The following is a 25,674-nucleotide window of genomic DNA, read 5'->3' on the forward strand; positions in this document are numbered from 1 at the left end:
GGAAAGCGCCACGGCAGGTTTCTTACCTGGAGTTCCGAATTGTAGTCAGCAGCTGGCACCAGCGACGTCTCAAACCGAAGTCATCCCGTATGCGCTACGTTCTTAGCGGCAGGACCCCGCTACCCGTAACAGCCCCAAGCTGCGCGTGCCCATCCCCCAGCCCCGCACGCGCAAGTGCAGTTTTTGAGCGTCACCGATCCCGCAGTGCTTTCTTGGACGCAAATACCGAATGTTCACCGTACGCGAGCACCTGTCTCTGCTATCAAAGCTGGTTGAACTGATCGCCTCCATGCAGCAGTATAATCGATACGCAAATTTTCAAGGCATCCTAAATTTCTCAGTGATCTTCACAAACAATTTGTAGTTCTGGAGAGAGAGGATAACGGTACGGATTGCGCTGCAGGAGCAGGTGTGCACTTATTCTGTGTCACAGTATTGGAACACAATAGAGACAGCATCAAAACGTTATTTCCAAAGTGATTCCACCGAAAGTTTCTTCATATTCTTCGGATTTTGCACTCCAAGCAAACATCACATTCAAGTACCCGATTGTATATGTTGCCACTCCAAGGAAACCACTACGAAATCTATCAATAAATGAAGTTCCCGTTTAAGCCTTTTACAACACAGCTGCTGCAGCTGCCCCACCTTTTGGAAAACTTTTATGTTAAAACTGTAAACATCAAAAGAAGTCTGAAAAAAAAATACACAACTGCACAACAACTTTAAAGAAAAAGAAGAAAGTCAAGTGAAGGAATTTAGTATCTACTTTGTTCCATATATACAAATAAAGAATTATGATTCTTAAATAATTAAAGCATGAAAAAAAGAAGTGAACTGTTATCAATAAACAAAGACATATTTGAAAATCCATCTTTTAATAGAAAGTGCTTAAATTATATTCATATAACAAAGCTGTGAGCAGCACATTTACAGGCTGACAAGTATCTTGCTGTCTTTTCTTTTTATCTAAAAAACTCAGGAAAAAAACCTTCCTACATTAACAGAAAAAGAGTAGATGAAAAGATAGTTGAAGTCATCAGCCAAGGATTTTCCATCTACTGTATGCTGCACAGGAGAGAAATTTTCAAACATCTACCCTGTCCCACCTCCCCAGATCTCTCAAAAATGTCTCAGTGCTTTGGATTAAACGATGACCAACTGAATTGATTTTGTCGTCTTGGCAACACCAAATCCAATGTCAGATCTCTTTGTTCTTTTTCTGAATCCACCAGCTGATAACCAAGAATGTTTATAGCACCTTTGCAAACTTCCTGTATTTTCTCAACTTTCTGAAAGGAAAGAACATTTCTCCAGGCCTGTGAAACACTAACTGCATCTCGAGATGTTATTTTGAAGGCTTCTTTTTTTTTTCCTGGTCCCTGTCCATGTGTGATATTATAGATCCAGCTTTTGAGCCGGGGAGTCAAACTAAGATCTGCGAACTTATACATTTCTGAGATTTCTGATAATGGATCTCTTACCAGGTCTTCAAAACGGACCATTAAATAGCGATCTTTCAGAAAATTAGGTGGTTTAAGAGTAGCCGTTTCATAAATCTGAACGTGACTTCTACAAACCTCTTGCATTACTTTGTATTTGCTGTCTTCCACTTTAGTGCCATTGGTACTCAAGACGATTCCATTGTCACGGGCTAATGCTTTGACTGATTGTTCCCGTGACTTAACGACTGCCCTGGGGTCACGGACCAGGTGAATAATTTTGAGATTCAGGGATGGATCAGTGAGAAGGGGGTATAAGACCTTCAAGTCAAAGAATCGAACTTCCTTGATGACAACGTGGCTGTAAGTTTTACAGGCTTCCTCCACCTTGCTGAATGGATACCGTCCACAAAGAGTCTTGCATGCCATTTCACTCATTATGTCAGTACGTTGAAAAGAGTCACAAGCAGGAGCTGAACACAGAGCCCGACTCGCTGCCCACTGGAAAAGATCAGATAGGTTTCTTTTCCAAGGCATGTAAGCATCAAACACGGACATGTCACACAGAAAGACCGACCTGACTAAGTCCCGCACTGCCATGTGTAAGACTTTGGCGCTGTTCTGGTACATTGTAACCCACACGTGCCATGCAGGTTCCATCAGGTAGAAGACGCTGGGATGCTGGCTGAAAAGTTGACCGACAAAAGAAGATCCTGACCGCCAAGAGGAGAGAATAAGTATGTGGACTTGTGATGGTTTTTCCTCAGACTGAGGCATGAAGCTACTATACCGGGCATACATGAAGAGTAAGAATCCAGTCTGAACTGTAACAAAAATTATAACAATTGTGCTAGGAATCCGAATCCTTGCCATTCTCACCGAGGAAGGGCAACGAGAAAAGCTGAAAAAGAGAAGGGAAATGCCAGTGAACCATTGCTCCTGGGCACAATAACGACAAAACTCACACAATACAAACTCTTGCATTAGTAAAACGTTTCTTCAAACGCGCATGTATGTATGTGGCACTAACTGCTTCTTTAATCAGTTGCACTGGGGGGTGATCACTGCAAGTGACAGCTCTTGGAAACTGAAAGGAACTAATGTGTAACAGTAAGATTACTGCAGAAATAAGCAAATAAGTAAATGTTCAATGTTGAAGAAAACCTTGGGTTGGATTAAAACAAACAAACAAACAAATTACAAAGTACACAAGGCCCTCAACTTGAATACTGGTAAATATTGCCCCAAAAAAAGAAAAAAAATCTGTCTGAATCGCTCAACTGTATTTCAGTTTCAATTCAACATTACAAGGATTTCTATCCCCTAAAAAGAGTGGATGCGAACATCAGTAACCATGGGTGCTGAAATAAAAATAATCTTATCTAACGTGAGCGCTGTACCCTACAGCGGCAGTAGGGTGCTATACCAATTGGTGCTTGTCCACAACCTTCTGTTTTCCAAACTACAGAAGGCAGAAGATGGATGAAAGCTCACAACCTGAAGCCACACCTGGCCACAGATGATAAAATGAAAAAGCAGCTGACACATGTATTTGGTCTGGAGTGCATACATCCTAAGACTGAATACCCTGAGTTCGCATTTAAGGAATTACCAGTTTGGGAGTTAGATTTGTCTGCATATAACTCCTAGAAAATCTTAGGCATGTCAAGCCCCAGTGGATTTCTATTTTACTTTGCAGTCAAAGTTCAAGACACATGCATTCCTCATGGCTTTTTACTAGAGATTTTTGGCACCTACCCTTCTGTGGTCTCACTTGTCCAGATTCCACTCGTAAGCAGTCAGTATATGTTAGCAGGCAAGGTTTTAGCAAAGTAAGACTCCTCCCATACACAGATAATCTCAAAAGTTCTGTGTATACGTATTTGCTATCTAGCTGATTTACAATTTGAAATTACAATTTTTTCATGTTACGGTGAAAGATACATTTTTCAACACACTCTGAACTCTTGAAAGAAAACCAAGCAGACTAGGGAACATAGATACACACTCATTTGACATCATAAATTGAATTAAATGATCACTCATTACAAAACCTTTATGTACACTGCATATTAAAATGTGAAACTCTGCTTCAAAATTCTGTGGCAGCAAAAGTATACAAGAGTTCAACAAATAATTACATTGATTTAAAGTAAGTAATGGAAGAAAAGCCTTCCAAGGACTATTAAAGGCAAAAATGAGGCTACAGCCCACGGCTGTGGATCGCCTTTGGTATATGCCTGTATTGCGGTGTCACACTAGGAGAAATAAGGCTCACTGTATTACTTAACTTTTTTCCTAGCAGTTCACTACTTGCTACTGTCAGGCACGAGAACAGATAGATAAATCCTTAGTTTAATTCAGCTTGGCTGTTCTTCATAGATAAAATCTACCTTGTTCAAATAGTGATTTTTTGCATATTTCATCTCCAGAAGCATCTATAAGTTTCTCTATGCTGTGAGGATCGCCAGCAATCCAGAAGCCTGCATTGACACTTCGCCAAACAGAGGGGATGAAAGAATCTAAGATGAAGTCAAAGTACAGTTGCATTTGCTAATTGAAAGATATTTCCTGAAACAGACTATATTCCTGAAAGTCAACTAGACATAACTATCTCAGATCTTTTTCTTGAGTGCAAGTTGCAAGTAATTATCTACACTAAGACTGTATACTGCAGCTCCTCACAGTCGCACCCATTATGTAGCTTTTAGAGACTCAATTATGCTTTCTAAAGAATTAATGTGTTTCTACTCAACTGTTGCTCCACTCTAATCCTGCTGCAGAACTGCAACACTAACTGCTCTTTAGATGTTATTAGCAGGCTGGGGGGGACTGAGGAATAAAAACCAAAAGCTGTTTTTTTAAATTCACTTCTGCCTTGACTGTCTCTCGGACCTCTCCTCACTCCAGTTCCCACCCAAGTACTGTCGCAGACGATGCTGTGCCAATGAAAAAACAGATAACGTGAGTATTAGTCCACAATACACGTCTGAACGAATCAGACTCAAGCACTACAAATAACATCAAATGACTGTAGCTGAAGTATTTCCCTACACTTCAATATGATAAAAACTGCAAGAAAAAGTGTGATATCAGAGTAAAACACTAAGTAGATACCCGTTTTCTATATTTAAGATTAATTTTCTACCCTTTTGGAAAAGTTGAAGTGTTTCTAAGGAAAAAATATACACATGTAGATACCACCAAAGAAAAAGTATAATTACGCAACAAAATATAGCATCTGTAAGAGTATTCTCTAGTATGCATAAGGCCAAATACACCACTTTCTCTGTAAACAGTGCCTTTTATTTATGCACTTCTCATGTTGGGCATGTATAATTCTATTTTCATGTAAACAACCCTTTACCATTTGCAATTGCATTCTGCAGTTAAGGTGATTTCAGCCCAGGTTAAACTTGCATTCCCTTAAAGTACAATTTTTTTCAGCTGAACAAGCTCTTTCATGATTTTTGACAAACTTTAGCTGAGACAGAAAGCAGCTGTTGAATAGCCTGTAGAATAATCTTTTCATGGAGTTGCTGAAGATCTATATATGTATACACATATACACATATTTATAAATCTGCTGAATAGATTACATTATATCATTGCCTTAGCTGTGGACTTGGCATTGTTGGATTAACAGTTGGACTTCATGACCTTAAAGGTCTTTTCCAACCTAAATGATTCTACAATTCCAAATGTGAGGGACAGGATCTTGCGAGACAGCCTACCTCTGATCCTCTATTTATTCCATTGCAGGACTCACCAGATGGTGCTGTTAGGCAAGCTCGCTCTTTCAGCACAGAAAGGCAGTATGCCAAAACTGCACACTGAAACTGCACGCTGAAACACTAGTCTGTGACTTGCTTTGCATTGCCTCGCCTCTTTCTGCTAGTGCCCACCTCCTCCACCAACAGCTCAGGGGCACCAACTACCCACCCCAAGATCCCCTCAGGAGAGCAAAATTGGGGTTTGTAACACCTCCTTTTTTCCTGCTTTGCTCCACAGAACTGCTTCCTCATAGCTGCACCTACCTGACTATAGCAGGCCTGCTAACCACAAACATGGGGGGGAAAGGGAGAAGCAGCAGAGGGGCCAGATGTTCTAGCGTTACTGCCACTTCAGCTGTCATCTCAGTGACAAAACTCTTGAAAGCACCTCCTCGTTGACTCATGCAATAGGACTGACCCCAAGTGGCAAGGGAGCGACAACAAGCAGAAAATCAGGCTGTAACAGGCATCCAGTTGCAGCAGCCAGCACTCTAACACCTCTCACATCTCTCAGCTGAAACTCATGTCGTATGGCAACACTCGGTGGCATCACAATACCTGCTTTTGTAAATAATGAATACTCCTCAGCATAAATTATTTTACTAACAGTTACACTGTTACTTCTTTTCTGTGACAGTAGTATTACTTCTTTTGCGATGCCATTTCTTCAAGGAGAGCTCTGGTAAAGAGAATAATCAGAAGTCTCTCAAATTCTTCAGGCACAATCATCTCTTCACAGGGCAATGCAAATGTTCAAAATGTGATCTGAAAAGCATCTGCATACGTGGTTTAGTTGACAGTCCTGAATCAAGCTCTGTAACTGGGCTCCCCATGCTAACAGCTAATAATGGAAACAACATCCTAGACTAGATGAACCCTGGGACAGTTCCAGAATAACTATTCTCACATATCATCCAAAGGAAATTAATTATACAAACTGGCCAACAGAGCAACCATTTTCTTCACAACTTAAAACTGTCTCTGATAGACTGGTGAGCTGCAGGGCCACTAGTATCTGCCATTGCTTGCCAAGAAACTAGATATGTAACGGAAAGCTATCCAGTTTTACCAAGAAGGGTAAAAATATAGTCGGTGGTAGTATTGGTCCCAAAAAAATCTCTTTTCTAAGGAGAGCACTTTTCAGATCCAGAAAGGGTCTGAAAAAGAAAGAAAGAAATTGTCCAATGGATGATCATTTAGCTCTCGCTTCCAGGGACTTTTATTCATTTGTTACATAAGACATTGGAATCGGGTAATCAGATCTTTTCAGGTCAGCTCTGAAAGAAGTACAGTTTCTTAGTAGCTTCCTTTGAGCACAGAATTCAGCCCGAAGAGACTTAATAAAGTAGTAAAAACTAACTTTATAGCTAAAAAAGCCTTCTATTAAACTGCTCATTTTTTTCTGGGATACTAAAAAGACTGTAGAAGGACAGAAAGAGTGCCTCATAATTAGAGCCATCAAGAAACACACTCTCTCTTTGAGCTTTTGACAAAAGGCTGGGATGAAAGACTCCCTTAGAACAAACAAGTCTGGGTCTGTTGTGGGAAGACTGAAAAACCAGGCTGGATTAGAGCAAAAACATTTGAGTGAAGTATTACAAATACCTGCTTCCCTATCATGACTTCTGAGCAACCGAATCTTAGCTGTCTCTGTCAAAGTCTTCCCTGGCCATGTTTTGTCCGGCAAAATTTCCAGCACACTTTCATTTCCAACAGTCTATGAAGCATTTTTAAGGTCAAAGAACTTAGAGATTACACAGAAATTACTTCAACTTCAAAACATACTCAATTGTGGGTCCCTTCCAACTCAGCATATTCTGTGATTCTGTTGATTTCCCAGACTGATCTCTTCCACTGAAAAATTAATACCTAATGGCGCATTATGTGCTTAACCTTTTGTTACCCAAAAATGATTGTCCTGTATGCTGACCTTTCAGAGCAATCATACGAGATGAATATAAGTACCACTTACGTACTTAAAATTCACCAAATGCAGCAGTACTGACTGTAAAAAGAGTGATAATGGTAAATATCATCATGCATTTTAAAGAATTAATAGGGAAATGTTTGTTCATGGCATGATAAATAGAGCAAAGACCACCTGAAGGTCTACTTTTCCTTGTGGCGTTTACTCACTGCATACTTCACCTATAAGACATTGCACCGGTGCAATCACCACCAAAACGGCTTCTATGAGCTAACATTAGAAACATAGTTTGCTACTCAAAAAAGTGAAATGTTGGAACATGACAGAGCTGGTCAAAGAATAATACACAATAATATTACTAGTAATTCTTGCAGTAAATCACCCCGCCGACAAAACATCACTTTCCAGTATTCTTCTGCAGCTAGAATCACACACCTTCATAAAGCAAAAGCTTACTATATCAACGACAATATGCAGATTGGTATTCGAATGGGAAAAGAAAAAGTTTGTTTGGAGGGTGCCTTCTATAATCTGGTAGTTTCTAAAAGAAAGTCTTTCCAATACTAAATAGTTGAAACTGATAAGCCTGCCTAATTACTTTTTAATAGAATAGTGAAACTGCAACTAAAATAATAAAATACAGTAAATGTAATGTAGTAATTCTGAATTATAACATTATATTAGCATTTCAGGTGATACTGCTAATTTAGCTTTTGGAAATACACTTCTTTTTACAATCTAGTGAAAAATGAGATTTGAAGAGTTGTTTCCAGGAAATCATCAGACTTCAACACTTTATAATACAATGAAACATACCATAAATTTAATTACATGTTCACCGAAGTTCTTTTTCTAAAAGATACTGTTTCCTTTAGGAGATTTTTAATTTTTTTTTTTTTTTGAGTTAGATACAGTTGTCCAGCCTAAGCACATGGCAGTGTCAAAGCATAGCCCTCCAACACCTATTTATCCATGCACTGCAGCTGAAGATCACGGAGTGTTTTCAGCTACTAGAATGACCGGTGTTCAAGAAATGAGGTCTGCTTCGTTGCAATTTTTGTTACGAATTTTTACTATGGCAAAACTGGGGTGACAAAGAGATATCCGCAGTGACTGAACGCTATTCACTCACAGGACACTCTGTCTGCACCGGTACAATAGCGTCCTCAAATTCAAACAGTCCGAGGACGACCGGGTTGAGGTGTGTGTGCCCTATGCGCCTCACCGAAGCAACTGCTGCAACTAAGAAATAATGACAAATGCTTCAGACCAGCATGTCACCTTCAGCTAGAAAGAGAGGCAGGACACAAAAGAAAAATGGGAAGGGATTTCCTGAAATGATAGGAAGGTTTCTCCAAAGCACCTTATTTCACTATCTAACTCCAGCAAAAGAAACCACCTCAACCTGAATCAGCCATGTTCTCTAGGGAAAAGGAAGGAAAAACAAAAAGAGAGAGGGGGGGAAAAGAAAAAAAAAAAAAAAAAAGGGTGGGGGTGGGGGAGGGACAAGAAGAAGAAGAAGAAGAAAAAGAAAAAAAAAGAGGCTGATTTTCGACAGCTTTGCCTCTGTCGGTGCGACAGCGGCTCCGCCGCAACTGGTATTACCGCTACTCCGCCGCCACAAGCAGGGGCGTGTGTGACCGGCTCAAAAACATCCCCTTTAAAGCACCGTTGTTTGAAACCGGAAAAAAAAAGTCTGACCGGGACTTCCAGTCCTGTAGAATAACGGCACCCCCACTCGGACCAGCCTGCCCGTACCTTCTCGCCGCCTCCTGCCACCGCCGCGGCTCCGAGCTGCCGACAGAGACAATGAGCCGCTTTCAGACGTGGCCGGGGCAGCGGGAGGAGCCCAGGAAGAAGCCGATCCGCCCCCCTCCCCGAGCATCCCCGGGCAAAGGCGCAGCCTGGCAGAGGCGGTCCGCTCGCCTGCCCCGCCTAGCACCGGCCACCTAGCGCCCGACCGTTCGAGTGGGACCGGCCCGGCGCGGCGGTGACCCCGCCCCGCAGCCAGCCAGGAGCATCCTGCAAGCGCCCGGCCCGTACGGTTCCAGCTGGCTCGCCGAAGCCGGCTCGTGGCAGCACCGCCTGGCCGCCGCAGCAGCTAGCGGTCCCGCGGCCTCTCTTCCGCGGGGTCACGCGTGCCTCGGGCCTTCCTGTGGCAGCAGCCCCCTCCTCCCGGCCTCCTCCTCCTCCCTCCACCTCGGCCCAGCACCCCCACGCGCACAGAGCTCGGCGCGGCCGCGTCCCGCTCGCCTCCTGCGAGTACAACCGGAGGATAATACCCCCTGCAAACTGGCTGCTTGGTGAGTTAACAAGCAACGAGGTGGTTTCTTTTATCCTAGTTCCACCTCTTAAAAGACTCCTGAAGTACGGCTCTTACACGGCCATTCCCGCATCAATTTATGCACAGGACTTTTAACTTAAAGCTGCTTTCTTTTTCCTTCTTACAGAACTTTGACTAATCCTAGCGAGCAGCCATGTCCTTCCTCAGTGAAGAGCATTTAGATTGCTCTGTCATATGTATACAGAGAAGATCTGTGTAGTAGCACTGTGGTGCATGGTAGTGGTTTTGGCTTTTTGTGTTGCTTAGCAAGCTAAAGGAAGAGTCCTTACAGATCGCTTTCTGAGAAAGGCTCTTCCTTACTAAACCTCTTTTAATGCTAGTTGCAGTGGATCCTCAGGTATATATTTTTCCCGTGTAGTTCAGTTTGTTTCTTAAGCTACAAAATCTTGCCTTTTTTCTGTTGCTTGGTTACTTACAGAAGTAGAATGTCTCTTCAAGCTTGAGAAAGGAGTCAGAACTATGAACCAAGAACCATGGTCAGTATAAAAAGCGATCCAGGAAGTGACCACAGCAGAGGTATCACAGGGTTTTTTCCCCTGCTAACATCTGCCTTTACGGCTCCCTTTACCCTGCATTCAGTTATTAGTACCAGTCATGAAACACCTCTTTCAAAAGAAATAGAGGGATGGCTTCAGCTCGTACTAAACAATTACATGCCACCTGCAAGCAAATAACTCTTTTGATTGCCTCCTTTTAATGTATATAGTTCTTTGCTTGCATTACTGTAGAGGATTTTTCCAGCTTTCTTTATCTAAAGGAAAAGAGAATGTTAAGGATATTTTTCTCTGTCTTTCCTGAACTAGACCTAATCTCCAGTTCTTATTTCACGTGCATTCACTGAATTGTTGCTCTGAGCAGCATCACTTGCCTTAACTTAATGTGAAAGGCTACAACAGGAGAGAAAAGTGGGAGGGGGATTAATGGAGTCTCCCAGTACTGTGGCTTTCAAGCATTAGTCTCTTCCATGTTCCCACTGCTACCTTAAACTAAGGCTCCTGTTCAGCTTGGAGGAAGGCTCTTAGGCATTCCATTTTTGTGGGAGTAGAACATTCAAACCCTTAAACTGCAGTCCTCTGGTCTCTCCAGAGATTTCATGTCCACCTTAATGCTTGTGCAGACACATACCAAGTTCAGTCAGGGAACTGACTTGTCTGAAAATTTGATTACATATTTGGTAAAGATCATCTTCACCATAATGAACTCGCTGAATTAACTCATGCAGCCACGCGAGCGCCATTGCTGCAAGGGAGAGCGTACCAAATGTACATCAGCTTGAGATACTGGAGAAACAAGCTCACGGGCCCCTTCGTTCATGCTGTGTAGCGGCTCGACACACTCAAAAGCAGTAGACAGTTGCTTTGACTCTGAAGATGCAGATACGAAGGCAGTTACCAGCAGCCCTACACTGCCACATAGAGACTTCAAAGATCCAAGAGCAAACTGGAGACTTCTGGAAAAGGTAGCTCCCAACTGCCAGGATGCTGAATTCTAGAGGACGATGGCCAAAAGGTGGCATACTGCTAAGCTGCTCTTTCATATTTCATAGCTGCACCGTGTCTTAAGAGTTCAAGAGAACCAATGACAGAGTTTTTTGCAGAATTCTAGCATCTAGAATTGTGTGAAATTCTGTCCTGCTGTAACACTGCTTTGCTAAAATTAATTCTTTAGTCTAAAACTGAAAACATAATGAAAATTTTGTTGTTTTCTCTTGTAAGCTTGTCTGGCATAAAAAGTAAGCCCAGAAAGAGAAAATAAAATAATCTTCCCTACTACTGCCACCATCAAGAATGAGGGACGCAGTCTTTCAGTGCATACCAGGTGATTATAATTTTTATCTGTTCTAAGCTATTCAAGTTCTGAAAGTAATTATTTGCTTGCTTCGAAACTCTGAGGCTTCTCTGGTAGAATTTTTTGCTAGTTTTCTTTCTTTCAATAAATACAAGGATTTTCTGTTTTACTATTCACAATTCACAATTAATGGCCTGGTGCTACAGTAATAATGCCAATAGTAAATGGTTGTGCAGACTTGGCACACACTATCACCGTGGTTTCTCACATCAACCTTGAATTTATTCATCCTCCAACTTAATAATTAAATTGCCGAGTATGTATAGCCACAGTTACAGAAGTGCATCTCTGACCTTAACTCGTCCATGCATTTTTTCAGATTTCTTTTTTTTTCATTTCATAGTGCACATAAATGCATGTACAAATAATTCTTGACAGAACTCTAAGACTGCAGTGAATTAATTTACAAGAAGTGAAAACAGTTCATGTTGTTACTTTTAGCATATTATTTTCAGTTTTCAAGGTGGTTTTCGAGGCACGTTCCAGTTACAAAAAAATAACTAGGCTCTTCTTTAACTGTCAAAAATACAAAATTTTTCGGTTCCAAAGCACATTTGTTCCTAAAGAAATTAGATGAATGAACATGTATTTTAAAAAGGAAGAACAGAGCATACTTGGAACACACTTAAAAATTCTGATCTTCCGAAGTAAGAAGTGTATAGAGAACAAAATCAGGTAACTAGTTTTGAATTGCATTTCTATAAAGTCTTCTCAGGCATCTCTTCAGGACTGGTGCTGTTTGTAGGACACTACTGGAGATACAGGCAGAACTGGTGATACTGGAATTGTTGTCAACACCTGATTCTGGAACAAAAACATCTTAATCCTACCGAACACCCAAAGAAAGATAAGGAGGATGCTGACATACTGGATCCAGGCAAATTTAATAATTTCCCAAAATCCTGGCTGATATTTAAAGAAAGTCAAGGAGTGTTAATGAAGAAGCTTCTGATGCTACCACTGCAAAAACTAAACTCTGAGCCACAAAAACACCTAAAAGCCTTCACCATGGTAGGTAACAAAAGCTGGAGGGAACATCTGTCCTAGAAGACATTTAGCCCAATTCTGGGTAAAGCACCTACTTTGTGCCTGAGTCATCAGGAAGTAGTTATTGTTAATATTCAGGCAGGTAAACAAATCTTGTAAGAAGTGTGATCCATACAGATTCTTCTAAATGCAGGCTCATTCTTGTCTAAGAAAAAGAGCAAAGAACTTAATGAATGAAGAATTATTTTGTTAGAAAAAAGAAAAAAAATTCCAGTCTGTCTGCACATGAACAGATGTAACCACCGCCCACTGCGGGAGTTATTATTTGGTGAGATGATCTTGCATATGGATTTCTAATGATGTGCTTTAGGTCACAGACTACAGTATCATGCTTTGCTAGTGGTATCTGTGACGGATCGGGACAGCAGGTACTGCAGAACCAAAGCAAGATGTACTACGATTATTCCCTGAGAATAGCTAAGGAACTGCCTTAAAGGCCTTTTTAGCAAAGCTGAAAAGCAACAGAGGTTCCCAGTAAAGAAAGACAAAAAGTGGTTATGCAAGCAGAACCATCTGAAGGAATGAACAAATAGGTATTTCATTAACTCCAGAACCGTAGCATTTGCTTAGCTAACAAAAAAAAAGTTTAGCAACACATCTAAGAGAAAACAGTTTGCATTTGGCCTCTATGTGGCGGAGGCTCAAATAATAGAACCCTGTCATGTCACAGTTTATGCAGTTTTCAAAGGATATAAGATAACTTCCACTGGGTAATGAACGGTGGCATTAATGATAAATGGTGTATCTGTTGCTCTTCCAGTCATCCAAACAGGGCTGGGATCTGAAAAGACTGTTGTCACTAAAGTGGAGAAAGAAAACATCCAGATTAAGGGGGGGCTTGTAGGTGTTAATACAGAAGTCATATATCTCACGAAACAGCTGCCAGTATGCTAACTACTACTGTCCTGTAGCTACACATTCAGACTTACCATTTCTATCCCAATACGCCGCAATGATGTTTGCTAGATCATAGTCACTTGCAAAAGGACTTGTGCCATTGACCACAGACACCTGTTACAACAAGGAGACACTTTAATTATTTCTCCAGTCTTCAAGACAGTAATTCTACTGAGTTTCTTACACAAAGTAACCATGCCCTTCAAGGAACGAACATAAACATCACACTGAACATCTTGGCACAATAACCTCTTCCCTCTTGTAGTCTAACAAGGAAACACCAGTTCCAAAGTTTTACAGTTCACTGTGTGCAGCAGTACAAATAATTAGGGTGTCACCTGCGATACTAGGCCGATTAAGAGGGTGGAGTGGGGGGGAATTGATGGGGAAGGGAAAAATGTTTCCTCACATTGTATCTGGTATCCAGTCCACAATGGTTAAGTAATTGCCTCTGGTTCAGTTTCAGGTCTCCATTCATATAGAGCTGAGACCCTGGCACAGGAGAAAAAAACTGAAGAAAAGCCATGCTCTGCATCACAAATGTTGACATTCTCTGAAATAGTGAAGACAAAAAAGGAGAATTTAGAGGGAGGAGGGGGGACACAACATACTTTTCTACTCTGTATCTACAAAGTTTTCTATGTGGATTTGATTTTTCTACGATTCCCAAATTTCAGATCATCACATTAGTCTAAACAAGCGAACACCAAATAAAAAATACAGTTTTTTAAAAAAGTGAACTACCTTAGTTACTAGGTAACTAACTTTATTAACTCAACAAAGTTCCACAGGAAATGCAGTCACGTGCAGCAGTCTGTGGCTAATGACAGAACGATCTGACTAGCCATAACATGTATAAAGCAGCAAGGTGACTAAACACATTCATTGGAGACACACTTTAAAAAACTCAGCAATCAAAATCAAGGACCAAATAAAGAAGGTATTACCGTTCTTATCGACCACTCAATCTGAAGGAAAATGTCCACAATTACAGTGGAAATAAAATAAATAAATAAATAAATAAATAAAATAAAAAGTGTTGTGAATATCAGAACTCCCTGTGATACTAATACCTGACCAAATACCTCAGCCCAAATTTAGGACTGTTGGGCCTTTATTCTGGGCCTCAGGCCCAGAATGTTTCCTACACCACACAGCTATGCTTGCTAAGCTTGTCCATCTGCAATCAGCAAGACTCTCTAGGAGAAACAGCCTAATCTCCCTAGGAAAACAAATTCTTGTCTGTGTGGCTGCACCCAACGCAGCTCTGTATTATTGCTCCTTTCAGATGTATCCCTGGGTTCCCTGTGCGCTGGTGTTTTTGCTTTAGGTATTGACTGCACTGCCGCAGCAGAACTGTGTTGTCTTGTCTTCCTGTAACACTTTCTTCCTCGTCCCAGTTACAGGACACGGAAGATCCTGGCAGATGATTACCGATGCTTCAAGAGCTGTTAAGCAAATCGAAGGAGTTTCAGGCTGCTGCAACAGCCTGGCTCTCCACCTCAGAAAACGAACTGGTTATGTCAAGACACAGCAGGAGGTAGGAATGCACATCCTTCTGCCTATCGCAGGACTCACAGTTATTTCCAGGTGCCACCCACACTGATACTCACTGTTGTGCATTTCTGTCCTGTATGCTGCACTACAGCCCAAGAGAATACAGAGCTTAAAATTTTTTAAAAAAAGAATTTCTAGCAAAGCGTATGAAAATACTCAAGAGAGCTAGACTAGGAATGACACAGCAGAGGAGAAGAAAATTAAGTATTTGATAGTAAAATAAATATTTTAGATAGGAATTTCAAATGTGGAAAGTTTCTTTTCATCTTTTGTATAATCACTACTGGAATATTACAATGGGTCTGTACATCACAACAAGCAAAACTAAAAATGCTCACATAAAGCTGGTACGAAAAGAGTAGAATCAGCTGAACGCCAACTACGTGCTCCATTGGTTGCAGTGGAAGTTCCAATTTAAAATGCAACTGATCCATTTTGCCATCTTGATTTTTGTCTTCTTCTCTAGTCTAAACAAATTTTTTTTAAAGACAGGAATTTCTGTTTAGAAACAGAAAAAAAACAGAAGTAAAACCCTGGGGGACCTCCACAACTGCAGCACGCACATACCAAGGAAGCAAATAAACTGCATAGTTAGGAATGCAATAAAAAGCTGCTTGACTATTTATAGACAGAAGACTAGAGACAAACAAGAAGCCTACACTGTCATCTGTTGTACAATGTCTCATATGCCCCTCCCGGGAGGGATAGTTTACTTCAAGGTCTTTTCTGCCCTACAGCATGCCAACCGTCTCCCCTGCATGCTACAAAGCATGCCTTAGGATCTTCTGTAAGACACAGTGCAAATATATGACTGATGGTCAGGCTTGTGCCTCCTGCCACTGCAGCATGCCTCTTAATGGCCTCTGTATGCTCATTCGTGGCTGTGAGCCAAGGCTTGCTATGCTTGTGTGCCAGTGTCCAGTACTTCAGCTACTTGCAAATCTACCAGGGCTCATAACCGAGGCAAACAGAAAAATAACTGCCACTGTGGAATCCCACAAATAAAAATGACTGCAAGGCAGAGGTTATGTGCTTCTGAAGGCACATACCTGCTTCCAAATCTAGGGGCTACCTAGCAACCCCCGCAAACTTCACGGGATAAGCCATGCGGCCAGTGGAGAAGGGCACAACTAATTTGATGAAAGTAAACTGACGTGTTCACGCAAACCACCAGCGGTGCTTGTGGACATGGTTTAGTGGCAAAATCGGTAAGGTTTGGCTAATGACTGGACTTGATCTTAAGGGCCTTTCTCAATCTAACTAATGCTACGATTCAGTAACACTGAGCGGGAGTGCAACGGGACTCGTTAAAAATCCAGCAAATCCCGATGTGAGGCACAAGGTTATACATAAAGCTGCTGCTACCTGAAGGCAGCAGTGCCTGACGGGCCACCCGCTCAAAAGCGCCATCAGCACTCGTGCCCTGAGCCGGCTACCGGTCCGCTGGCCCTACTCTGCAGCCTCGCTTCTCGCCACTGTTGCCGGGCCGCCCCGGGCAGGCCTACCGACAGGAGCGGGACTCGGAGCCGGTCCTCCTGGAGCCTGTTGAACGCTGGGAACGTGCTCCACGCCAAGAAGCTGCCCGGGCCGGACCCGATGGTGGCGACGAAGAGAACCTCGTACCGGAAACGGACGGTGGGTTGCTCCAGGTACGCGCTCTGCTTCAGCCAGAAACCTGAGGGCAGAAACAGCACGAGGTTTCAGGACTGCGCCGGGCCCGGCCAGGCCCCGTGAGGTCGAGTGGCGCTCACCGTGGCTCCGGTAGGCCACCAGCAGCGGTGGCACATAGGTGAGTGCCGTGATGAGCAACAGCGCCAGTGCCGCGGCGGAGCAGAACCCAGCCCGGTAGCGCGTGTACAGCGCGGGATGCGAGAACAGATCCACGCCAGCCATGGCGAGCGGCCCTCAGCGCCGGACAGCACCGCCCCGCCCCGCACTCTCACCGGTCGCCCTCACCCGCGCCTTCAGCGCCGCACTGGCGGAGCGTCGGACTGACGAGACGCCGCGCCAATCAACGCCGAGGGGACGGGCGCATCAGCCAATGAACGCGCACCGCCGCCTCCCGGCGCCGCCGGCGAGATAGCGCCTGGCAGCGGGATGGGGACAGATGGATGGGGACGCCTGCCGGGGCGGCGAAGTCTATGGCGCGGCTTCGAGTGCCCCGGGAGGGCTGCGGGCGGCCTCTCACCCGGCAGGTGACTCCGTGCCCGGATGGCACAGTTCCGCCCCGCGATCCGCGGCCGGAAGCGCGGCCGCTCAAGCGGTTGCCGGGGAACAGGCGAGCCGGAAGTCCCGCCTGCCGTGCCGCTGCTGTTGTTGTGACAGGGACCGTGACAGCGACAGGCCCGGCACGAGCCCCCGCCCCCCGCACACGGGCCTCGCCGCCTCTGGCTCCGCTCCCCGCCCGCCCGCACCATGAAGTGGATGTTCAAGGAGGACCACGCGCTGGGTAAGGGTGGGTCCGGGCCAGGCGCTGCCTGGCAGCGGCCCCGGTGCCCTCGGTCTCCCGTGTCGCCATCTGTCCCCGTCGGCTTCCCCAGGTGGTCGTCTTGTCCGTGGGCGGACAGCCGCTGGCGGCCCTCGCCGAAGGGTGGTGCGATGCCCGGGGACGGTCTTCCCGAAAAGCTAGAGACCGCTCGGAGGCGGGGATATGGTCGCGATCCCCGCAGGCTCACGGCCCTGCCGGCGCTGCCCTCTCGGCCTAGGACACCGGCAATATTATTACTATGCAATGACTAATTATGAGTTTTGTTCACAGAGCACAGATGTGTCGAGTCGGCAAAAATCCGAGCCAAATACCCTGACCGTGTCCCGGTGAGTAACCAAGCCAGCTTCAACAGAATACTTAGAGGCAAAGGTGGATAAACTGTTTCCATCCTGTCCACTCTGATGAGTTCCTACTAAGTAAATTCATGTTCCTTTTTGTGTCCTTAGATGCTTTAAAGAAGCCCCAAACACATCTAACTACTGCAACATTTTCTCCTCTGCCCCAGCGCTTAGCGACAAATAAGCTTTCTAAACACTTTCCAGGGATTTTTATGATATATCACAGTCCTGCTTTCTTCTAAAGGCAGTTATATCCCAGCAACCACCTTCATTGTCTTGGCGATTGTGCCTGATCCTTAGAAAGATTATGAAGATTCGTGAAACCTTGACCATCTTCCATCCTGGCTAAATGAGTTAGATGATATCCCTCATGTATTCCACACCTATAACCAGTCATCGTGGTGAATTTCCCCATGCAAACCCTGTTGAAGAGCCAATGCAAGTGGTGACCTCTCCTTTCTGCATTAATACCTACCAGTCTGCTAAATAGTGAATGACCTCTCTTCTTCTCTCCACAATCCCTTTTAACATGTTTGTCTGTGAAAAGACCACACTTCACATCTTTATGTAACAGCTAGCAACATGCCCACATTCTCAACTTGCTTGAGTGTAAAATTTCCCACATCCCATCTGACCACGTGCCACTTAGTGCCACTCCTGCATCTCACCTTTTGGTAAGTAACTTCTCCATTAGCACAGCCCAGAGAAGGAATCTTTATTCCCATTGACTTTTTCTGCTGCTCAGTTGCACCTAGTCACGAGATTTTCTCCAGCTGCAGTCTGGCAAGCTGATATGATCCTTGCTGTTCTCTCTTGACTATCCCCTCATACATAGACTGTGGTGTCCTTAATGACCATACATCTCCACAGTATCCATTTATTTCAAAAATATCCTTGATAACCTTAGGGGAAAAAGAAACGTAGAAACTCATAGCATGAGTCAGAATGACATGCTGCCGTATCAGGAACGGACAGCAAGGTGTAGATAGATACAGGAATTAAATCTCAAATTGCAGCAATCCTTTGTCTGGAGCGGTATGTATTTTCTGCTTGATGATTCCAATTGAGCTGTTGAAACGAAATAGTTGGTATCAATTTAATACTCAAAAGTGTTTTTCAAGCTTAATGTTGTAAGTGGAATGCAGAGCAAAGGAATGGAGACCCTAGAACCTCTTGTAAACTGTATTTCCCAACCTGCTGTATTTTTCCTTCCAGAACCAGCCTCTGTAGCACAAAAAGCATCAGGTCTTTTTCACAAGGAATACTTAATTCTCCTTCCCCTGTACCTGTTGCTTTTTGTTTCGTTTGTTTATTTTTGTCTGGTTTTGTTTGTGGCCATCTTGCTGTCTTTCCTTCCTGTAGTCAATTTCCGATTTCCGAAGCAATGATGAAAGATACTCTAAATGTCAGTTCAGCAGAATACAAAGTTAGCCTCACCAGTACCAGTACAGGGGAAGGATCACCTCACAGTTCGTTGCCTAGTACAGTCCAGGACACCATTAGCCTTACTTGTGGCCAGGGCACGCTGCTGGTTCATTTTCAACTTTGGGTCCACATTGCAATAATTTCGTATCATCGGTGTAAAAAAAGTTAAATGACGTGCGTACTTTCCTGTCACAGGTTTCTTTAAGGCATAATGCACCTTTTTATCCCCTGACTGCCAAAAACCCAGGCACAAGACGTTTTGAACCATTGTGTATATGAATGTAGGTCTCAATGCAGCTGTAAAATCAGGTTTCAGAGTGCTGAGCCAGTTCTACCTCTGATTTGGTTGTGGTCAGGAAACCTTTTTGTTCATCCCCTCTGCTCACTGTTGTAAGCCTGTACAAGCAGTCGATCTACCAAAGCTGTCTGTTCACACCAATCCTTAACAGCTTGATCTTCACACCTGCACTTTACAGGTCATAGTGGAGAAGGTCTCAGGATCTCAGATTGTTGATATTGACAAGAGGAAGTACTTAGTTCCGTCTGACATCACCGTGGCCCAGTTCATGTGGATCATCAGGAAGAGGATTCAACTGCCATCTGAGAAGGCAATATTCCTCTTTGTAGACAAGACTGTCCCACAATCCAGGTGAGAGGCTATTCACTCGGTATTCAGAATCCTTTCAGCAAGCCTGTGCATATTAGAGGGTGAGTAATGCCACTCGAGGCTCATCTGGCAATTTTAGGAGGTGTTTCTCACATCCTAATCTCACTAAAAGTTGGTTTTCCTCATGAGTTTGATAAATGCCGTATTTCTTGAGCTAGGCTGAAAGGAAAGGTGACTGAAAAATATACTATGATTTACTTCCATGGGAAAAGGGTGAGGTTTGCAGTTATGGTGTTCTTGCACTTGGCTGAGTGCAAGAACATGTACATCATCAATGTCAAAAAAAATGATGATTCTCAGTGTAACAAAAAAGTTGTGCATTAAATACTCAATAGCAAATGCCATAAATTATTCTGAAAAAAGCCAACAACCTGTCAGTTTACAAAATAACATTACAGACTAGTTGCTGGCTCTTTTTTAAAAATCATTTTCTTCTATTAAAAAAAAGTAATTGCTATAGAAATGTTTTTCACATTGGTTTTATACAGGAATAAGTTTCATTGCTTTCTGCTTACATACAGAATATAGCAGAAGCAGCTAGTACAACTTTCTGCACAAGATACTTTAATAAAATTTAAGGAAATAGTATGTCATTATATGCCTGAGATGTGGTATTATTCTTAATACTTAGTTGTAACAGAAACAGTCCCTCCAGGTAACCTGATACGCAGTAGGGACCCATGAGAATCATCCTTTTCTGCTTGTTTTCTTCTAAGAGTACTGAAAATGCCTATATGTCATCTTCATAACGGTACTATAGAACTGCTAGGAGCAGGAAAGAGAGATCCGTTGTCTCTTCTCACATGTTCATAATGAGACATCTCAGCTGGAAAAATAGGGCTTTGATAATTCAATATTAATGTAAAAACGGCTACTTCTTAACAGATAAAAACACAATCCGCTCATGGCTCTGCTCATTTCATAGGTTGTTTATGTAATAAACTTCTGTATGAGGAGAGAAGGATGTCAAGGGTTGTTGATTTATCTGCTGCTCACCAGTTATCTTCCATTTCAAGCACTGCTCACACATCTTCCCAGCTCCTCTCTTGGGCAGAATGGCATCGTTGTTTTCCCTGTCATCACATCCAGTCTCCATCTTTCAGTTCATTAGCCTTTTCTCAGTTTTGGGAAGTCAGAGAAAGGTGATTTGAGGAGGCATCATTTGTGCACCTCACTGATGTCAACTGCTCCAACCATCTGTAGATAGATGGTTGGAGCAGTTGACCAGCCAAGTAATAGCTAGCATTTCTTTTTTGTTTTCAAAATAGAGACCAATTTCCAACAAAACAGGGAAGCATTCTGACAAAGGCATTTGTGAAGAAATTCAAAAAATTTACTCTGCAAAGAGTCCAGGATCATTTTTCTAACTCACGACTCAACTGCTTTTCATTTATTCTCCTCGATCATATTTTAACCTATACACAGACTTACAAGTTTTAGCTTTTATTAATCCTTGCTTATATGAGGTTCTAACTGTTAACACTGGCAAGTTGCATGAGCCAAACAAATCATTCCTCTTTTTTCCCCCTTCAAGCTTAACTATGGGACAACTTTATGAGAAGGAAAAGGATGAGGATGGATTCTTGTATGTTGCCTACAGTGGAGAGAACACATTTGGTTTCTGAATGGTGGGTCTTGGCTACTGTACCATCCTGCTGTGTATCTTGTAAATAGCTGATCATTTTCTGTTCTGACATCCACAGAAGTTCCTTCTATATACATGCATTTGTAACTGGATTTATTTCTTAATATATTGATAGGTCTTGTTTTATTAGACTGTTAAATTATAAAAAAAAAGTTTTGTTGGTTTTGTGAATTTTTTTTTTTCTCATGGCTATGAATTCCCAAAGCCTCAGTTCTTTGGGGGGATACATTTGATGACATTGGTTAAATAAGAAAGCAAAGTAGTTGAGCTACTAAAACCTGAAGAGAAGAACATACATTTATTCTGTTTTGAGATGTCAGTTTAAGAAAAATAAAAACAATAAATTAGTATTGGGAACACTGGATTTGCTAGCTTATCCAAAACCAGGAGCAAGATGCTGATCATGTTGAATTGAGCTAGTATGTTCCTCTTTCTCAATTAACAAACAAGTACAATAAAAATTCCTGTCACAAACAGGCAGTGCTGTCATTTCTTTACCTTCATTTTGGCCAGAAAGTTACTCGTCACATTTACTAGATGCTACACAGCTGTTTGTATTACTTACTAGACATTGTACACCTTTTCAAACTTTAGTGTGTGGCTGATGATACCAGGAAGAAGCAAGGAGCTCTTTGTAGGTTTCAAAACCAGTAGCTTCAGAGCTACCGTCTCTCACAGCTACTATATTGCACAGCTACTTCTGTTTGCAGGCAAAGAGGCAAACCTGTGGATTGTGTGGGAGAGGGTGGAAAAACCACCTAATTGACCTAATTGCACAGTGCTGGAGTTCACACTCTGATATTAAAGGATAACACTGGGTTGAAAAAGTAGCATGACTTCGACCTTCCTAAACCAGCAAGGAAATGCTAAATACAGTTTAGATTACTATTAAAAATTTTAATTCATTTTCTCACTACGTGGTGCCTAAGAATTTAGTTTTTAAAATGTTTCCAGTTACAGTGGAAATTTATCACTTTCCAAACTTAAATTCATACTCACTCAAATTCCCATGAAGATACATAATTGTTTAGTGCCGCAGTCATTCACAAGTATTGGCAGAAGAACTCCAAAATGTGAAGGTAGGAGCCTGTGAAATGTTGACACTACCATTTTATTGAGGCTTGTCACAGGAACTGTGATGCATGTGCTTAGTGCATGTGAAAATGCGCTGTTGATCTCAGTAAGCTGGAAAAGGTTCGGTCTTCTTTATGCTGAAACCTCACAGTTTTTCTACAGCTATCAAGTAATATTTTTTCTTAGCTGTTAACAGAAGAGTAAGGAACGTAACTTAAAAATGCTAGATAAAGTTAATTACATGCTAGCAAACAGATGTATCTAAAAGCAAGGGGAGATGTTATGATTGAGGTAACTTTTGGATTACCCTTCATAAGCCCCTAAAACCCCCACATAACTGCTCTCTTTAACATCTCTGTGTTTATTAGTTTCAATTTAGGAGCACAGACATGCAAGTAATTACAGAGAATGTAAGGATAAATAGTCTACAGCAGTAACTTCACTTTTCATCTGCAGGTACACTTAAAATGGCAATAAAACATCAGGAGGTTTCCTTTTGAAATGCATAGGTGAAATGCATCCCTTTAGATAGTACACTCTTGTAAAATTATAAAAAGCATTTGATCCCATATGATCTTCATTTTCTGTTAACCCTTCAATTTATGCACTGAACAAAAAATGAAGATATACGTCACTATTCCTACAGCAACACCTCTATGTCACTTATCGTTAAGCTAAATTGAAATGTCATCTACAATATAACTAAACCAGTACTGGATGAATTTAGTATTCAGTAAGTATTTAGTATTCAGGCCAAATTTAGACCATTTAGATAGCCTTCCCTCAAAAATTATCTTGCTTCTACCTGTATTTATTATGTATATATGTTAACTGTATATATTATGTACCTATCATTGCTGCAGCCCTCTTATGACATTATCAGATACTTACACCTTATTTTGGGCTCATGGTTTGTTTTTCTACAAATACAGTAATATAAATAGTCTTCAATTTACTCGGAATGTACTGAGATCAGTAAGCCTTCCAGCCTGTGTTAAGGTGAGCAGTGGAAGCACACTGTGAAGATCAAAACCTTGCTTTTCCAAAGGCAGTGGGATGCTAGCATCTTGTCTCAAGGAACTGCAGCTTCAAGGTCAAACAGATTGATTACTCCTACCCTTGGACAAAACCACTTGTTTCTGTGCTCTGGTTTTGACTTCCTTAAAGATAAGCAAGCAGTCTGTTCTGCCTTCTTACTATGATTGAAAATAGAATGACATCTCCAACCGTGATGCTGTTAAAGACATCCCACTCAATGATTACAGTTTCTTTGTCCTGGCAATTAGGAGCCATTGGTCCCCAAACAAGTTTGGGAAAGGCAAGGACCTATCTGGGTAATACAGGTGTGCTCATTTTACACATATGATCGGAATCCTGGTGCCCTCCTATGCTCTGCTGCTCCCACTGCCAATTGTTTGCTTGTCCTTATTAACCATGCACTGTGGGCACATTCCTGCTACCTGCCTCCCTGCTAACTCTGCTCTCCTGTGGCAGTCTCTGCATTCTACTGTCCTGCCCGTGCCTTGCCTATCTTTGTTTTGCGTGGTGTCAGGTATCCCAGCGCAAAGGAGTGATACAGGCTTGGAACATGTCAACTGTTACTTTCCAGGAGCAATTCTTCCAAAGACCTGCTGACAATGATCCAAATTTAGTTTGCTACCTGTTACAAAAGCAGAGAGACTGTTCTTTCCTATCTCTGCATTTTCCCTTCCGATTTTGAGAGCAGTTTCACGGTATTGCCAACAGCATTTCTTGATATTTTGGAATTTAACAGATGCAGCATTTAAATAATGATTTTCCATCACAGAAATGCCATCCAATTGAGGATGAGATCCCGCAGGCTTAGCCCCTCGTCTTTTAAATGCTGTTCTGTTTCAGCTCCTTCCCTTTCTTCGCATATTCATTGACTTGCTCCAGGCTTAAATATGTCCTCAACTCCATCCAAAAAGTGAGGTCAGCATCACTGTTCAGCACCTCAAAAACTACTTTCAAACCTGACAAGTAACAGAAAAGCAGCAGTCTACAGTTCACAAGTATTTTGCAAATGCACCAAAAAATCTTACAAGGAACAATCCTAACAGCCAGGCTCAAATTTTAGAAGTCTTAAAAGAACTTAAACCATGTAACTGCTCATCTGAAAACTTGTCTGATGCCAAAACTACAGAACTAGTCTTACGTAACCCATATTAATATTGCAGCTGGATAGGAAATGGGAACATTCCAGTCTGGTCAGCAAGTTCACTGCAGACATTGTTGATTAACAGTGGGAAACTAGGTACGATAAGTTAATAGTATCTGCAAGATTTCGGCGAAGAACAAAGGTACATTTCGGGAACCTGGAAATCTACTGATAGTTCTTTAGGTACACTACAGAACTCTGCCCTTGGAATGCTACTTGCTCAACGACAGTAACTGCTACCATTTGTCTTCAGCAGTTCACCCTGTTGCCCATGTGCAATAGCATCTGGCCATTTTTTATCTTCTGATGACTACAAGTCTCTAATCTCCATTATCCCTTGCCCTCTACAAACACATAAAATTACTTCCCCCTCACCAATACAACTGGTCTTTCTGCATGTTAGTGCTGGATTTGAGAGAATGGGCATATAGACACAGAATTCAAGTTGTTACTTCTTCAACAAGAGAACTATTCTTACTTGACAAGTCAATCTAAGTGTGAAGTAAAAAGAATTTGCTGCTATCAATTCTCAGACTGCAGACTGCAATGCAAGGTGTACTGTTTGGTGCCCTATGTAGCTCAGTAGGTTGACAGCAAAGGCTGTTTGGAGAAATGCTGTGCCCATTTTTCAAATCCAAAACTACAGGACATCAAAGAACAAAAAAATTCAAATCACTGAAGAATTTTTAAGTTCTAAATTATCCAGTTCTTTCATCCAAGGCCATTGCCTTGCCCAAATATTTTATGAATTGTAGTTTACAAATGCGAATGTGCTCAGCAGCAGTTACACGGTCCTGAAATTGCTCACACAAGGCAGTAACTGGGACAGAAGGTTTAAGGAGGATTACACACTGCTTCCCCCACAACTGCTCACAATGCTGACTGTCTTGCTATGCAGATGTTAGTCGGTAATAAAGCATAATGACAAGAGACTAGAAGAGACATGCCAGAGACTACTTCCAGTACTCCCCAAAGCATCTCTACCTTTGCCAGGTGATTAATGAACACAGTGACATAAATGGC

The 25,674-nt window shown here is 42.3% G+C and overlaps 3 protein-coding genes across 6 annotated transcripts; 1 reads left to right on the top strand and 2 right to left on the bottom strand.

The window, feature by feature from the left end:
- Nucleotides 1-861: 861 nt before the first annotated feature.
- On the bottom strand, nucleotides 862-13,053 carry LOC125331948 (carbohydrate sulfotransferase 5-like). 3 transcript variants are annotated; one of them, XM_048316405.1, is made up of 2 exons: nucleotides 12,417-13,053; nucleotides 862-2,343 (listed from the first exon to the last, which is right to left on the bottom strand). In XM_048316405.1, exon 2 carries the CDS (start codon nucleotides 2,313-2,315, stop codon nucleotides 1,134-1,136), a length of 1,182 nt encoding a protein of 393 aa, XP_048172362.1. In that variant the 5' UTR covers nucleotides 2,316-2,343; nucleotides 12,417-13,053; the 3' UTR covers nucleotides 862-1,133. The 3 variants fall into 3 exon arrangements, with proteins under 3 accessions (XP_048172362.1, XP_048172360.1, XP_048172361.1); XM_048316403.1 differs by lacking the exon at nucleotides 12,417-13,053 and adding an exon at nucleotides 10,744-11,447; XM_048316404.1 differs by lacking the exon at nucleotides 12,417-13,053 and adding an exon at nucleotides 8,901-10,733.
- On the bottom strand, nucleotides 11,535-16,772 carry TMEM231 (transmembrane protein 231). 2 transcript variants are annotated; one of them, XM_048316406.1, is made up of 7 exons: nucleotides 16,587-16,772; nucleotides 16,341-16,510; nucleotides 15,174-15,302; nucleotides 13,688-13,831; nucleotides 13,311-13,392; nucleotides 13,075-13,180; nucleotides 11,535-12,247 (listed from the first exon to the last, which is right to left on the bottom strand). In XM_048316406.1, exons 1-7 carry the CDS (start codon nucleotides 16,726-16,728, stop codon nucleotides 12,058-12,060), a joined length of 963 nt encoding a protein of 320 aa, XP_048172363.1. In that variant the 5' UTR covers nucleotides 16,729-16,772; the 3' UTR covers nucleotides 11,535-12,057. The 2 variants fall into 2 exon arrangements, with proteins under 2 accessions (XP_048172363.1, XP_048172364.1); XM_048316407.1 differs by lacking the exon at nucleotides 15,174-15,302.
- A 343-nt stretch (nucleotides 16,773-17,115) lies between these two features.
- GABARAPL2 (GABA type A receptor associated protein like 2) lies at nucleotides 17,116-21,872 on the top strand. The gene is made up of 4 exons (XM_048316408.1): nucleotides 17,116-17,284; nucleotides 17,594-17,649; nucleotides 19,563-19,735; nucleotides 21,288-21,872. Exons 1-4 carry the CDS (start codon nucleotides 17,251-17,253, stop codon nucleotides 21,376-21,378), a joined length of 354 nt encoding a protein of 117 aa, XP_048172365.1. The 5' UTR covers nucleotides 17,116-17,250; the 3' UTR covers nucleotides 21,379-21,872.
- The last annotated feature ends 3,802 nt before the right edge of the window (nucleotides 21,873-25,674 follow it).

The sequence above is a fragment of the Corvus hawaiiensis genome, chromosome 12, assembly GCF_020740725.1.
Source record: "Corvus hawaiiensis isolate bCorHaw1 chromosome 12, bCorHaw1.pri.cur, whole genome shotgun sequence".
NCBI lineage: Eukaryota > Metazoa > Chordata > Aves > Passeriformes > Corvidae > Corvus > Corvus hawaiiensis.